The 13,219-nt window shown below is 36.3% G+C and overlaps 1 protein-coding gene across 3 annotated transcripts in view; it reads right to left on the reverse strand.

Annotated features, from left to right (window-relative positions):
* GNAS (GNAS complex locus) overlaps positions 1-13,219 on the reverse strand; it is a 159,309-nt gene that overhangs the window by 54,489 nt on the left and 91,601 nt on the right. For all 3 annotated transcript variants that reach the window (XM_074843105.1, XM_074843106.1, XM_074843107.1), the window contains exons 3-4: positions 3,503-3,557; positions 3,300-3,419 (exon numbers count right to left, since the gene is read on the reverse strand). In XM_074843105.1, coding sequence (XP_074699206.1) covers positions 3,300-3,419; positions 3,503-3,557 — 175 coding nt within the window. The remainder of the gene's footprint in view (positions 1-3,299; positions 3,420-3,502; positions 3,558-13,219) is intronic.

Raw genomic sequence — 13,219 nt, forward strand, 5'->3', positions numbered from 1 at the left:
AGTTGCTTAATACCAAGTGTGCTGAATTAGTAAGTCTCCAACATACTAAATTTTCAGTTTTAAAGGGAATGTTTAACCTAGCATTGCACTGTACCAACATTATTTTTAACTTGAATTGTTTTTTTCTTTTTTTAATTCAATACAATATGCTCTACACAAGTGACACACATTCCCTGTAAGTCAAAAACTGCAAAGCAAACAGATGGAGACACACACTCAGAAAAGAATTAGAGTATCAGAATACAAAAGTTGCTCTTTGAATCCTACATATGTAGAGCTAGATCCTTACACTATCATCACACTGTAAAACTCCTACATTCTTCCTTTACTTTCTTCTGCCTTTCACATCACACTGAACCTTACTGTTAGGAAATTTGCATTCCAGCTCCACCTGTCCAACAGGTAATTATAAACACAGGTTTTGCTGTGTACCTTAAACTTCATTTAAACTACTCCTTTATGTACAGAAGAAGGATGAGGCCTCATGTTCTAAAGAAGATCCCCTGTGGCTGGAAAAGAAATTACATAGTCCTAGTGCTAAACTCCGTATGCCTGTGCATTGCCTTCTGGAGAGCGTGCTAAATTAATGTTTAGGAAAAGATTAATGGGCATTTAAAGGGAAGCAAAACGACCTTGGATTTTAAAAGAGTATGGCGCTAAGTACTCAAAGAATATCTCCTTGGTACATGAGTGTTCTTTCTCCCTACCTTCATGAAGAAAATGGAAGAGACAGAAAGCAAGTTCTTCAACTCAAAATAGACAGCTCTGCATACTGCTAACATTGCTAAAAATTCCCCTCCCTTCTTCTGCATTAATACTCTACAAAGCAAAAGGTATAGCTGCCAGTTTATGAAGTTCTCCCACCAGAGTACTGGAGGGGAAAGTAGATAATCAAGATTTCCTTAGATATAAAGCACAACTAGCAAAAGGTTATCCTTTCCACTTACAGAAAACTATTTTTCCTATGAACTATTTTTAATTAATCTATAACAAAGTCAAAGTTATTTTTATAGAGGTATGCAAGGATCGTCTGTTTCTGATACTATGCACTGACAGTTGGCATCTAGGGACATTCTAGATCTTAACTTGATTTAAAATACGCAATTAAAATGCAGGTTCAGTTTTTCAGGTACCAAAGCACTACAACCTACATTCAGACACACTCAGAAATCAGATACATATTAGCTTATATAATCATGGAGGGTAGAGGGAGCCAACAATACTCCTTTAAAATTAGTGGCTAACGTACATCCATTTAAAACCTCAACCCTATAAACATTTACATGTGAAGTAGTTAATCATGCCAGTGAAGCTAGCCACAGGTCCAAGTCATGCACACACACCTAAACCTCTGTAGACTCAGGGCTTAAAAATTTAATACAATACCTTTGCTCAGAGAAAAAAAAAAATAGTTTTACTGGAGCACTGTTATTCCTGAAGTTGTGTGCCATTCAACATATCAAAGACTCTTCACTGAACTTGAAATTATTTATGGACCTGGGAAGTATGTTTCTATTGCTTTAGACATCAAGGGCTTGCTATCATGTATTCTACCAGAGATATTACATACTGAATATTAATTTTTATATAAAAAACACTTAATGTAACACATACACACTTGGCTTATTCACTTACCACTACACAATTGACTCTTGTTTTCAGGAGAAAGAAAAATAATAATTAAGAAAATCATTGCATTCCAATTGAATAGAAAAAAAAGCCTCTGAGATAGAACAGACAAGGAAAATCAAGTATTTCAGTACGAGGTATGTCACAGGAACTTGTTACAGCATTGTTACAGATCACAACCTGAACTATCACAAAACAATGGGCAGTAGGAGAGCAGCAGGCACACAGCCAGTTCAAGAGCACACAGGGTGGAGTAAGGAGCCACTGTCTTTTCTCTCGAATATTCTCTTAAAACTATCTTCAAAGCACAAATTCTTTTGTCCCCTTAGCAGGAGAGATGATCCATGAAGGGATCAAATATTCCTAGAAATAAAGCTGAAAAGTGTCAAAATTAAAAAGGTATCAAGTTAAAAATCTCAAAATCTCTAGTTTATTTCAGATTCCTTAAGCTAAAATGACTGATACTACATTTTTATGTGCTAGAGAAGAAAAATATATCTCCCTCTCCATCAACCTGACTGTGCCTGCTGAACACTGAAAATTACTGGATTTGAAGATTACACTGCCAGTATTTCCAATTAATTGCTAATAGCACATGACTTCTTCCTTGTACACGAAGTATGTGGGTTTGTTTGTTTGTTTTTTTTCTTTTACTAAAGGCTGACCAAAGCAGACAAATTCCCAGAAGTGGCAACAGTTGCAAAAGGTAACTGTCACTGGTTTCAGACTACCTTGTTCAATAATGTTTACAAATCAAAGTTACGAAAACCTTGCTGTGGTGCAAACTATCCCACATCTTACTACTATTCCCACTTGCACTTTCCTTTCAAGCACCTGGGACTGACTACTGCTGGATACAAAATTCGAATGTAAATGGATCATGATTTTGATACATCATCGTAATTCCTACCCTGAGACCTCTGGAACAGTGCAGAGAGAGAATACAAGCTTTGAAACACTCCTGTATTACTGCAAGTATAAGGTACTTCATGGTAATTAATAAAAATGTATTCTCAGTGTTTAAGAGTTTAGTGTTTGCAAACTGTATTTTCATGGGCTTCTGCTACCAGCCTGGTTGAGATACAGTGGAAATTCATCACAGTGAGTGGGCACAAAGTTATATCATCAACGAGATAATTATACTTCCTGCATTTACTCTGGGACTGCTGGCATTTTGAATGATTAACTAGGACCAGGAGGGCTGGGGCAAGGACGTAGCGTGCGGAGCCTTTGCAGAAAGTCTGGCTGACAAGCTGTCAGAGAACATGTCTGAATCAGCAAGAAAGCTCTACTATTCTTCCAAAAGAAAGAAATACAGTATCATTAAATGCCAGCTAATCATCAACAGATTGCTGTGTCTATCTTCACTCCTCTTGGGCAGGGCAATTCCCAACAATATCCAAACGTCACTGCCAGCACTGTCCATCTTAACTCTGTAGCTGATTATTTCAGTAAAGCACAAGTAGACAAGGGTCTCTGTGTTCGTAAAGGATCAGCTTGAATATTCTAGCTGTGTTGCTATACACTTTGATTAGCACTGACCAAAGACACCTACTGTAGTAATTCCCAAAGAGCAGCTCACTGGTTTTTGTAAATGTTTAATACAGTGCAGTAAAATACAATCATTTGCAAAAAAGCATGACTGCAGACAATTTGAATTATTTACTCACCGGTGGGAAATCGAAGTCTATCTGGTTAGCTAAATTTAAGATGTAGTCGATTCGAAACTGGTTCTCTGGATTGGCTAGTTCAACTGGAGGTGCCAAATTGCCCATTGCTGTCACTATTGTCTGCAAAGAAATAAAAATAAAATACTGCAGAGTGTCTGAATATCTAGCTTTGAATAACTGAAAACAATAGCCCGTAAGTTTACCTCTATAGCTTCTTTAATATTGTTTTTAATATCTTGAATTTTCATTTTCTTCTCCCTGTAATAAAAAATACATTATTAAATTTATAAGACATGAAAGCAGAATATCTCTTTGAAAGAGAACACGAACTTGAAAAGTATTATATCAAAACTGTACTGTCACTATTGACTAAACTGCTGTCAGTCACTGAACCACTTCTGTAGACAGACTTCAGTATCTCATAACTTTTCTACTTCAACAGTAAACATTTATGTATCTAATTATGCCTAAATAAAAACTTAATTCAATTTCAGACTGGGACTAAGACGTTCTTCAAAATCAATCAGAATTTAATTCATTTGAATGCAAAACACTAGACATACCTGGAAGTTATTTAGAAAAGCATGAACTGGAAACAAATAGGGGGAGAAAAAAAATGGGTAAGCTATTAAAAGTAGAACCAAACGAAGGGAGACCAAAGAACCTCAAAGTACAAAAAAATTAAAGCACAAAAATGATATCATAGCAGAAAAAGCTAGAGCAGAGAACTCAACCTGTCAGAGACATTCAAACTAACAGTTTGGACATAAAAACTAAAATAAATAATGAAAGGTTAATCCAAATATGTAAAATTACCTTTTAACCACAAGCAGAAGAGTAGGCTAGAAAACCATCTGGAATGCTCTATAGGAGCACTATCATTTGGGATTACATGCAGCCAAATTAAAAAGCGTAACAGGCTCAAGCAAGCTACAGAACAAACCATTGCCTCTACTATATTTGTATTGTGTTTTATGTCAAATCTGACAATAGTTATTTTGAATACTAAATAGTGCAATCAAATGAGATGCATGATCAAACATCTGGTATAACCAGGAATTAGCATCCTAAAGGCATTACCAGTATTGAGTCTGTAAACTGTAACTTAATTGTAATACACTTTAACAAAATTTTTACATTATTCATTTCTTGCTATATACAGCATAAAATTACTACTTTGAGGTAAACCAAGTTAGCCATGTAATTACTAAAAAAACCCAGCTAAATTATCTAAGTGACCTTTTAATCTTCATTAAACTGTTTTTACAGAATGCTTTCATTATCTGAATATTTATACCAACTATTTTTAATTTTTTTTCATTTTGAAAACTAACATTTTCCAGCACAGTATCCAAAAGACTTTAAACTACCAACAGCATGTTTTCTTTTTTTACCTTTTAAAAGGTAGTGCTCATACCTTCAGCTTGAAAACCTCATTTTACTGAGTTAATTAAGTACTCATATTGCAAATGCTTTTTATCACTTTTTCCTTTCTATAATTATTCACAACCAACAACTAAAATGAAACTGAAAGCATATTCACCAATCAAGAATGCAGAAGAACAGCAGGGAAAAAAAAAAAAAGTACTGCTTAAATAAGACAGATGCAGATATCCAAGAGTGGTGGGAATTCTGGTTATCAAATGAAAGATCAATGCAACTTTTGTAAAAGATAGGGTCAAGGAAGACACCACCATGCCAGCCGCACGTTCTGCTGCCTTTTAGATACAGACATGGAGGATCTTACTATACATTCTACAGTTGTGAAAGCATGATTGCAATGCAAAGTGCTGTTCTTACAGATGGAAAGCAAACAGCATCAAATCATCTTGTTCAGGACGACTTAGCTGTGTAGAGAACATGTCTGAATCAGCAGCAGAACTCTACCAAACAGAAACACGATCATCCCTAAACACCAGCTCCTCATCACTGACTGCTGCATATATTCTCAAAACTTTGGGGTAGGGAAAGGAAGGTCAGTGAAGCTTGATGCAGGAAGAAAATGAAATGATCAATAATCAGATGCAAATTCTCAAAAGACCACCTTATTCCTGAAGACTACCAGTTTTTTGCTTTATGGATTTGGCACCACTGATGGGAACAAGGCAGAGAGCCAAGAAAGGCCAAAAGCACTGATCTAAGGAAAATAAATAAGACAGGAAAAGAGAGGAAAAACTGAAGCCTTTTCACCCTCTTCCTTCCCATCTTCAATGCTTCCTATTGCCCCAGGTCTTAAGAAACTCCACTCCACTGTAGGTGTACAAACACTGTATTTTTCAGTTAGTGCACGTATGGTTGCAAAAACATCAGCCACTCTCTATTTTTTAATGTTCCTTTATTAAAAAAAATGTAAATAATAGTATGAAAGCAAGGAATGTTTATCAATGACAGTGTAAGCAATTTGTCTGGCTTGATTTTGCCTCCAATTTTCACCTGGGTCTTGAACTTAATGAACATGTATACAGATTCCACCCTGTTGAGATCAAAAGGGCAACTGATATGCTGAAAATTAAGCAAGACAGCAGTAGTTTTAAAACATTAATTAAAGAAATAATATTGTCATTTCGGGTTGGAATATCATTAGAAAGACAGAAGTTTAGAAAGCCTTCTAATTTTTTTTAATTTTTTTTTTTTTTTTTTTAAGCAAACTGTAGTTATATTCTCTCCCCTGGAACACTTGGGGACAACTGTCTCAAAGCATCAGCTAAGTGCACATTTACCAGACTCTTCCACACCATACAATAAAACACATTATTTTTATTATACTCTGTCAAACTCTTCACTGATCCTCACACTACTAGCAGCACTGCAAAGTGATAATGAATATGGAGTGATGTAAAACTCCAGTAATTAACAAACTGCTTGATAACCATCATCGTCTTTACAACAGGAATACTCATAGTTCCTATTTCTGGTTTTGTTGCCATGGCCCTATAGCATGCCCGGTAAACAAGGAATCTTATTACAGAGCAATGAATGTATCATGTCATTTTGTGTTTTGTAATGTTTACTAAGCATAAATTTTCCATGACAATGAGATACTTTATTCTTCTGGAACTCAACATGTTCATCAATCACCTGCCCAACAGCTTGCACGCAACTCTAACTTCTCTTCAAATAAAAGAAAGGTGAAACTCATTTTATTTCAGGACTAATTAAGTTCAGTGAACAAAAGCTAAGCCCCACCTTTGCTGTCCCTTTACTTGGCCAGAATTGTTTTTGAGAATCCCAGCCAGGTTGCACCTCAGATTTCCAAAAGTGATTGAACTTTGTTTTCCCCAACCACGAAGACTGAATATTCAACTTAGAAACAGATTCTTGTTTCTTTCTTTCTTATTCCTGGGTGCTGGCACAATGGTCAAAAGTACAAAAGAAAAAAGCTGGGCTCCCAGTTTTCCTCTGGAACGGACTGAATAGATTGGGAATGGCACCATGCTATCCTGGCTAACAAACGACTGACTCTCTGCAGGCCTGTTCTGCATCTTTAGATGCCATGGGTTAATAAGGTCATATTTTTAATCTTGTTTAAAACTTTTGCTTAGGCTGTGTAGGGTAGGCCAAACAAAGCATTAAACTCTATTAGTTGAGGATTATAAGAAAAATCTCAAATCCTGCTGTTTTCAATATTTAAATGGGCCAAAGCAAAGCTGCACATAGCTTTCAGGAAAACTAATAAAGTCTATTTTAGGTACTATAAAAAAAGATGACATTTTAATTCAAATAACATGAAATTAGAATGACATAAAAGGTCAGAAAAATCAAATATTCCTTGAAAACAAACCTAATCAGTATTTAGTAAAGAACTTCTACACCTGTGGCTGAGCTTTACTATTAAAATGGCAACATTTTTACTCAGACTTTATCAAGTCTTATGCAATGAACACATTACCAAACAGATTATCAGAAAGCAAACTAATTTAATTTTTATGTTCATTTCTGATAATACGAATAACCATTACTTGGAACTTGGAAAAAATATTTAAAGTTTAAAAATAACATTCCAGAGGATCAAGGATTCAGCTCACCCAGTATAAACATCTCACAGATAGAAAAGTTTAAAAAATTTGGTGCTGAAATGAATGGTCAAAACATGTTAAAGAATTAAAAAAAAAAAGTAATAATAAATCCTGTGGCCCCTTTATGCCATTAATCTAAATTCCTGAAAGCAAAGAAGTTTGAATTTCTTGGTCACTACTGACAGGTTAAGAAGCTGTATGTCTTGCTGCAAAGTTCTGTTCGAACAGGCAGAGTTTGGACAAGACTGAAGAGAAAAATACAAAGAACCACCTAGTTTTAAACCAGAATGTAGTATATTACTACTTCTTTCCATCAAAACACAGATAGATTTTATCAACAGAAATGAAGTGGTACGTTTCTTCAAACACTGGAAAAAAATCTGAAACATGCAGAGTGCAAAGCAACAACAATAAAATCTATTTTTTTTTCCTTTAGAAGGAAAGATAGTCATGATAATATAGCACTCTCATTTTAACATATATCAATTATCTAAGTTAGCGGGGAAACCCTCCCCACATCTCCCCCAAATCCCCTGATTATACAGGAAACTCCACACTTTAGATGTGGGAATATTTTAGGAATCAAACACTAGACATATCACTGTGAAGAGGTGAACTTAATGCTGTGGGATGCATCATTTGAGTGAAAGTAAAAAGACTTTGATCAGATAATATGCAACAAGAAAAAGGCTTTTAATGAGGCTTAATTATGATTGCCAATTAATCCCCCTATGAATATAGCCTAAAAAAGGAACATGCCCTGGAACATGAATACTTACAATGTGAATACAAAATATTGGAACATTCTTTGCATATTGCAGATATAAATGCTAGCTTTCATTTTTGAAAAATGTCATTTTCTTTCTCAATTTGTCTTTTAACACGTGGTTTCCTATGTGCAGCCTTAGCATAATAAATAATGCCACATAATGGTTTGCAATTTAATAGTGTGTATACATTGTTTCACCACAGTGAGCCTGTCTAGAATCCTGAAGGGTATGTACCAGCATGGGCAGAGTACACCATGCGACACAAGGACACATACTTAAAATGATTGGCTTTGTATTATATAATAATCCCCCCAAACCATGTTAAAAATGTTCTTTATTAATTATGTTCCCAATTTTTTGTAGTTCTCAGGATGCTGTTGCAAGTAGTAAGAAAGCAGAAACTTTCTCTTTAAACTCATATTGCAAAATGTACGTGCCTGGAGAGTATATATATACCATTTTAATAGGGCATATTAAAATATGAACACATAATGTTAATACAGAACATTAGCCTTTGTCTTCTTTACAAGATTGTAAACAGCCTGGCTTCTATCACCGTCAGTGATTGGTATAATGCATAAATTACCTTTATTTCTGAAACACTGTCAAACTTCGCTCACTCTTGAACTCGCTGACCCAACAACTCTATCTAGTGAAAAGCTTCCCTTGCCCGTGCAAAGCACTGCCAGTTAAGTGAATCAATTTGCAAGTAGGAGAGCCAAAATAAAAATCTTACAAAACAATTTGCCTCTAACTTTTTATAGAAGAAAATGACACTGTTGTGTTTCAACACAGGTGTATCTCAGTTTGCTTTCAGGTATTACCTACAGGAAAGTAGCCACAAGCTGTCCCTTCTGCTCACCTTCAAAGCCCATTGCAATTACACATTAAAAGCAAATGAAAAGTTGATGTATCACTTTCATTTTAAAACACATTGTTCATTTCAACACTGATCACTGTTCATTTCAACACAATCACAGGCACATGGGCTTTAAACATAGCTATTCATCTAAATATGGTGTCTTTGATGCAGTGAAACATGCTCATGGATTTCATAAACATTTCATAAAATTTGCATTAAAATTTGTTTACTGCATCTTATGGAAGTTAAAAAAAAAAATGCAAACAGCACTACCTGCCAAGCCACCTCATAAAAATGGAGCAGCGCAGTCAAGATCTTCAGACACAAGACCACAAGCAAGGAAATTCAATTAAGATTTTGCTACCAGTCCACATTACAAAAACTCTGTGGTACTTTACAATTCAACAATAAGATAAATTTGGTTTAGCAGCCTGGGTTATTTCTAACAGAACAACATGGCAATTATCTCAAAATATAACAGCTAGAATGGCAAACAGGGCAGAGACCAAGTTAGAGGCACTTGAAAATGGGAAAAATAGGTGCCTAGAGTATTCAGAGTGAAGCTGAAAGAGTTCATCTTAGACCTGTGACAAAGTACCAGTTTTACAGACAAAACTGCTAAAATGCAATAGCAAAAAACCACTGAATATGTTTTTGACCACAGAGATCTCAGTAATTCTGCCAACTTCAAAAATATTTTCTGTTTTGTACTGTTCAAGAACAAAAAAGGCGAGCACACGTGGTACCATGGGATAGGAGCTGCCATGCATCAGCTGCACAGGAGTAACTACAGCTTCCGGCAGGAAATACGATTTAGTTGGGTTCTCACTTGCAGCAGAATTGAAAGAGATTACCTGACCACATTAATACTTTGTTCTTGATAATTCTGTCACCTTCTAAGATGAAATAATGTTACCCAAAGACATTGCTAGCTGACAAAACATTATCTAAAGCACTCCTACACAATCAATGCCATGCTGGTAACACTGACCATGTACGTATCAAGCATCTCACTGAAAGCAACAGACCCTTGCTGCTGCTGGATGGGGAAACTACGTTTCCTCATCCTAATACTATGCTCTTCCTCTTACAGCACCTTTACCCCCCACATCTACTTGACTTTGAAGATTCTTGGTTTTATTTCTGCAAGATTCTGGGTAACAACAAATTGTACCATCCAGCTACCAAAGATGATTTACTGTGAGAAGAAATAATAATAAAAGAAAAAGAATCGCTATGAGAACAGAATATTCGCTTTCTCTGTAAATACTACCTTTTGGAAAAAGAAAACCCCAACAGATTGAATAATTTTGTCATGATATACTTTGATTTAAAGACACAGTTAAAACTTAATTATGTTGCACAGACCTAATTGTGACCTAAATGATTGGAGAACTTAGGTCAATTATCCCCTGAAGCATTATCACTTTCACACACATGCATGATGCAATATATGTAATCGACAACATGTACAGGGCTTCAAAAAGTTCCCTTTTAAATAGTGGGAAAAGCACTATAAACTGCTTTACCATTGCTTTTTTAATGCATTACAATATTTATCTCCATGAGTTACATGCACATCTTACTATGTGGCCATAAATGGATGAACATATGATAAGAAATATAAGGGCAAAGAAATAACTTCTATTTACAGAATGACAGAATCATTCTCTAAGTTAAAAGGCAAGAAATACAAATTACTGAAGCACTGATAAAAAAATGCATCACAGCTATGTGAAAGCAGAGGTGATGTTATTTTTGATCATTATTTGGATTGGAGTGTTATTATTTGCATTATTTGCAGTGTAGTGACAGAGGTGTGACTTGTTTCTTATCTTAGGGAACAGTACCACAATGAAATTACTATAAAACTCTAAAAAAGGCATCCCTAAATATAAACACAACTAACTCAATGTTCAGGTTTATTTCACCTGTGTTCACTGTAATATCCCAGGTGTAAAGGTTAAAGGGTAACTTTATTCTGACTCAATGGCTACCTGATGTGAAGATTGGTTGTGGGCAGGCTTGGCTCCTGATGAAGTTCAAGGAGCCAGGAGGGTGGCTGGATGCACCCGATGGCTCTGTCCCAGCGGCTGCTCCGGCAGGCAGGAACAGCCCATGCACATGGCACCCTGGTCACACTGCCTGCCCAGCTGAATGTGGCACAGAGATGCTATCCTGGCTCTGAGCCACCTTGGGGCTCCCCTTTGGCTTTGCAAATTCCTACATAAAACCAGTTTAACTGGTTTACAGTCCCTTTATACCTGTAAGTGGCACAAAGGGACCATCACAGACCCAATATTAAGAAGCGTAATTCTGCTTATGTTGCTCCATTTACCTCAGCTAATTAACTAGCAGTAGTTTAGATAAGGGATGAAAATAGAAGTGTTCAAAGAGCGGTGTGACGGATGAGGTTGACAAGGGCCCTTTAATTCATACCGTGCAATTAAACACCTTTGTAAAGTGCAAACCTGGTCTCTAGTTCTTCAGGCATGCACACAGAGGATAACACACCATTTTCGTTTTCTTGCTCCAAGTACAGGTAATTAAGCATACGACAATGAAAGGTGTCCTCAAAAGTTTAGTATTCTCTCTAGATACTCGGTACAATAATTAACAAGGCTAAGGACTTCAGAATACACTTTGTGATTCTCTTCTGGTACAGAAGGACGTCCCTTACAACCAGCAGGAATAGGAGGATTCAAGTCAAACTTGCTGAATCATCTTGCCTTGTACAATTCACTATTTTAAGATAACCATTTCGAACTGCTGTCAGGAAGCACAAAGACCTTTTATTTATTTATTTATTTAAGCACTGTGAATGTGGTCATTATTAACACAGGAAAAAAAAGGAAACATGCACATAGCCCATCACTTTTTTGAAACATTTATGTCCAGCTGTGCAATAACACTGAAATACAGCACTCAACACCTCTCAGGACATACTCTCTGTTGTTTCAAGCTGTCTGCTTGTACACCCATGCTTCACAGCAGACCCAGTCTACTAGGGTCTCCCGAGCTACCTGACTGGGTCTATTGATCTCTTCACGTCCAAAAAAAATTCTGTCGTGTGAGTACGTACTGACCAGACACCGCAGTACACATGGATCAACAGCACCTTCTGTTAAAACTGGGTTATTTGCTGTGTTGTTCATCACTTCATCATTGGCACTGCAGAGACTTTGCTTTAAAATACAGACAGGTAATGGCAGCATTACTGGGGGCCTTGTTCTCACCTTAGTTTTCAGGTACTTTCAAAGCACTTTTGTCTAAACTTTGAAATGCTGCTTTGAAGAGCGCCATATGAGTTTCCTTTGTTCTGACACTGTTTTGTAAATGTCTGTATTCTAGTAATTTCTTCAACCAGGATTGGGTATGAAGCTTTCCAAAGAGGGCAACCACATCTCAGAGCTCTTCAGGGGTTCGTGTACAAGAATGAGAGGAATAGCTCCTATAATGGCTAATGACCTCACTGCTACTTAAAACTAAAAAAGTACACAGCTGGCTAAGTGCCAGTATTAAATGGAAAGAAGCCCTAAAATAAAAATGGCTGGAACACTGATGCCAAATTAAGTATACACACAGACCAGCCCAAGCAGGATGCAATGCGGTAGGGAAGACAGTAATGAGACAGGTCGACATGGTCAGTCCTGAAAATCTCTTGGATTTTTTTTAGGGATTATGATCTCCATTATAATCTGAAACACTTCTGGCACATGATATTGTAGACAAGCGATCTACAAGGTGCTTACCTCTATCAGTGAAAATGCTCAACGTTTTTAATCCAGAACCCTGCACACAGCAAGTAAGACACAGATATCAGAAAGACAACAGCACAACAGAAAAGTGGGAAGGCACAAATTCGTACAATGTGGTGTCCTACCAAAACATGTTTCTACAAGCATTCACTGTGACTTCTGTCTGGAATTACCTACTCTTACTCTCACTCCACCTTTCCAATCTCTTCATTTAATACAATTAAAGACCACTAAAATATGGAAAGAGCCTCGAATGTGATAACAGAGCTTTCCAATTTCACTAAGAGAACAACTGAAATAGCTACTTTTTTGCTTATTTGGGACAGACACATTAACTGTTCAAAAAAATTTTTGTGCAATCAAGATTTGCTAACATTAACATCTGGGAAAATTATTACAATATTCAAATGCACATGTGCTCATAAAGATTCAAATTTAAGTTCAATTTGATCACAAATTCTTACAGATACATCTGATCAGAGCAAATACAAAGTGTCATTGAGTCATCTGATCA

This window comes from Strix aluco, chromosome 17 (assembly GCF_031877795.1).
Source record: "Strix aluco isolate bStrAlu1 chromosome 17, bStrAlu1.hap1, whole genome shotgun sequence".
Taxonomy (NCBI): Eukaryota; Metazoa; Chordata; class Aves; order Strigiformes; family Strigidae; genus Strix; species Strix aluco.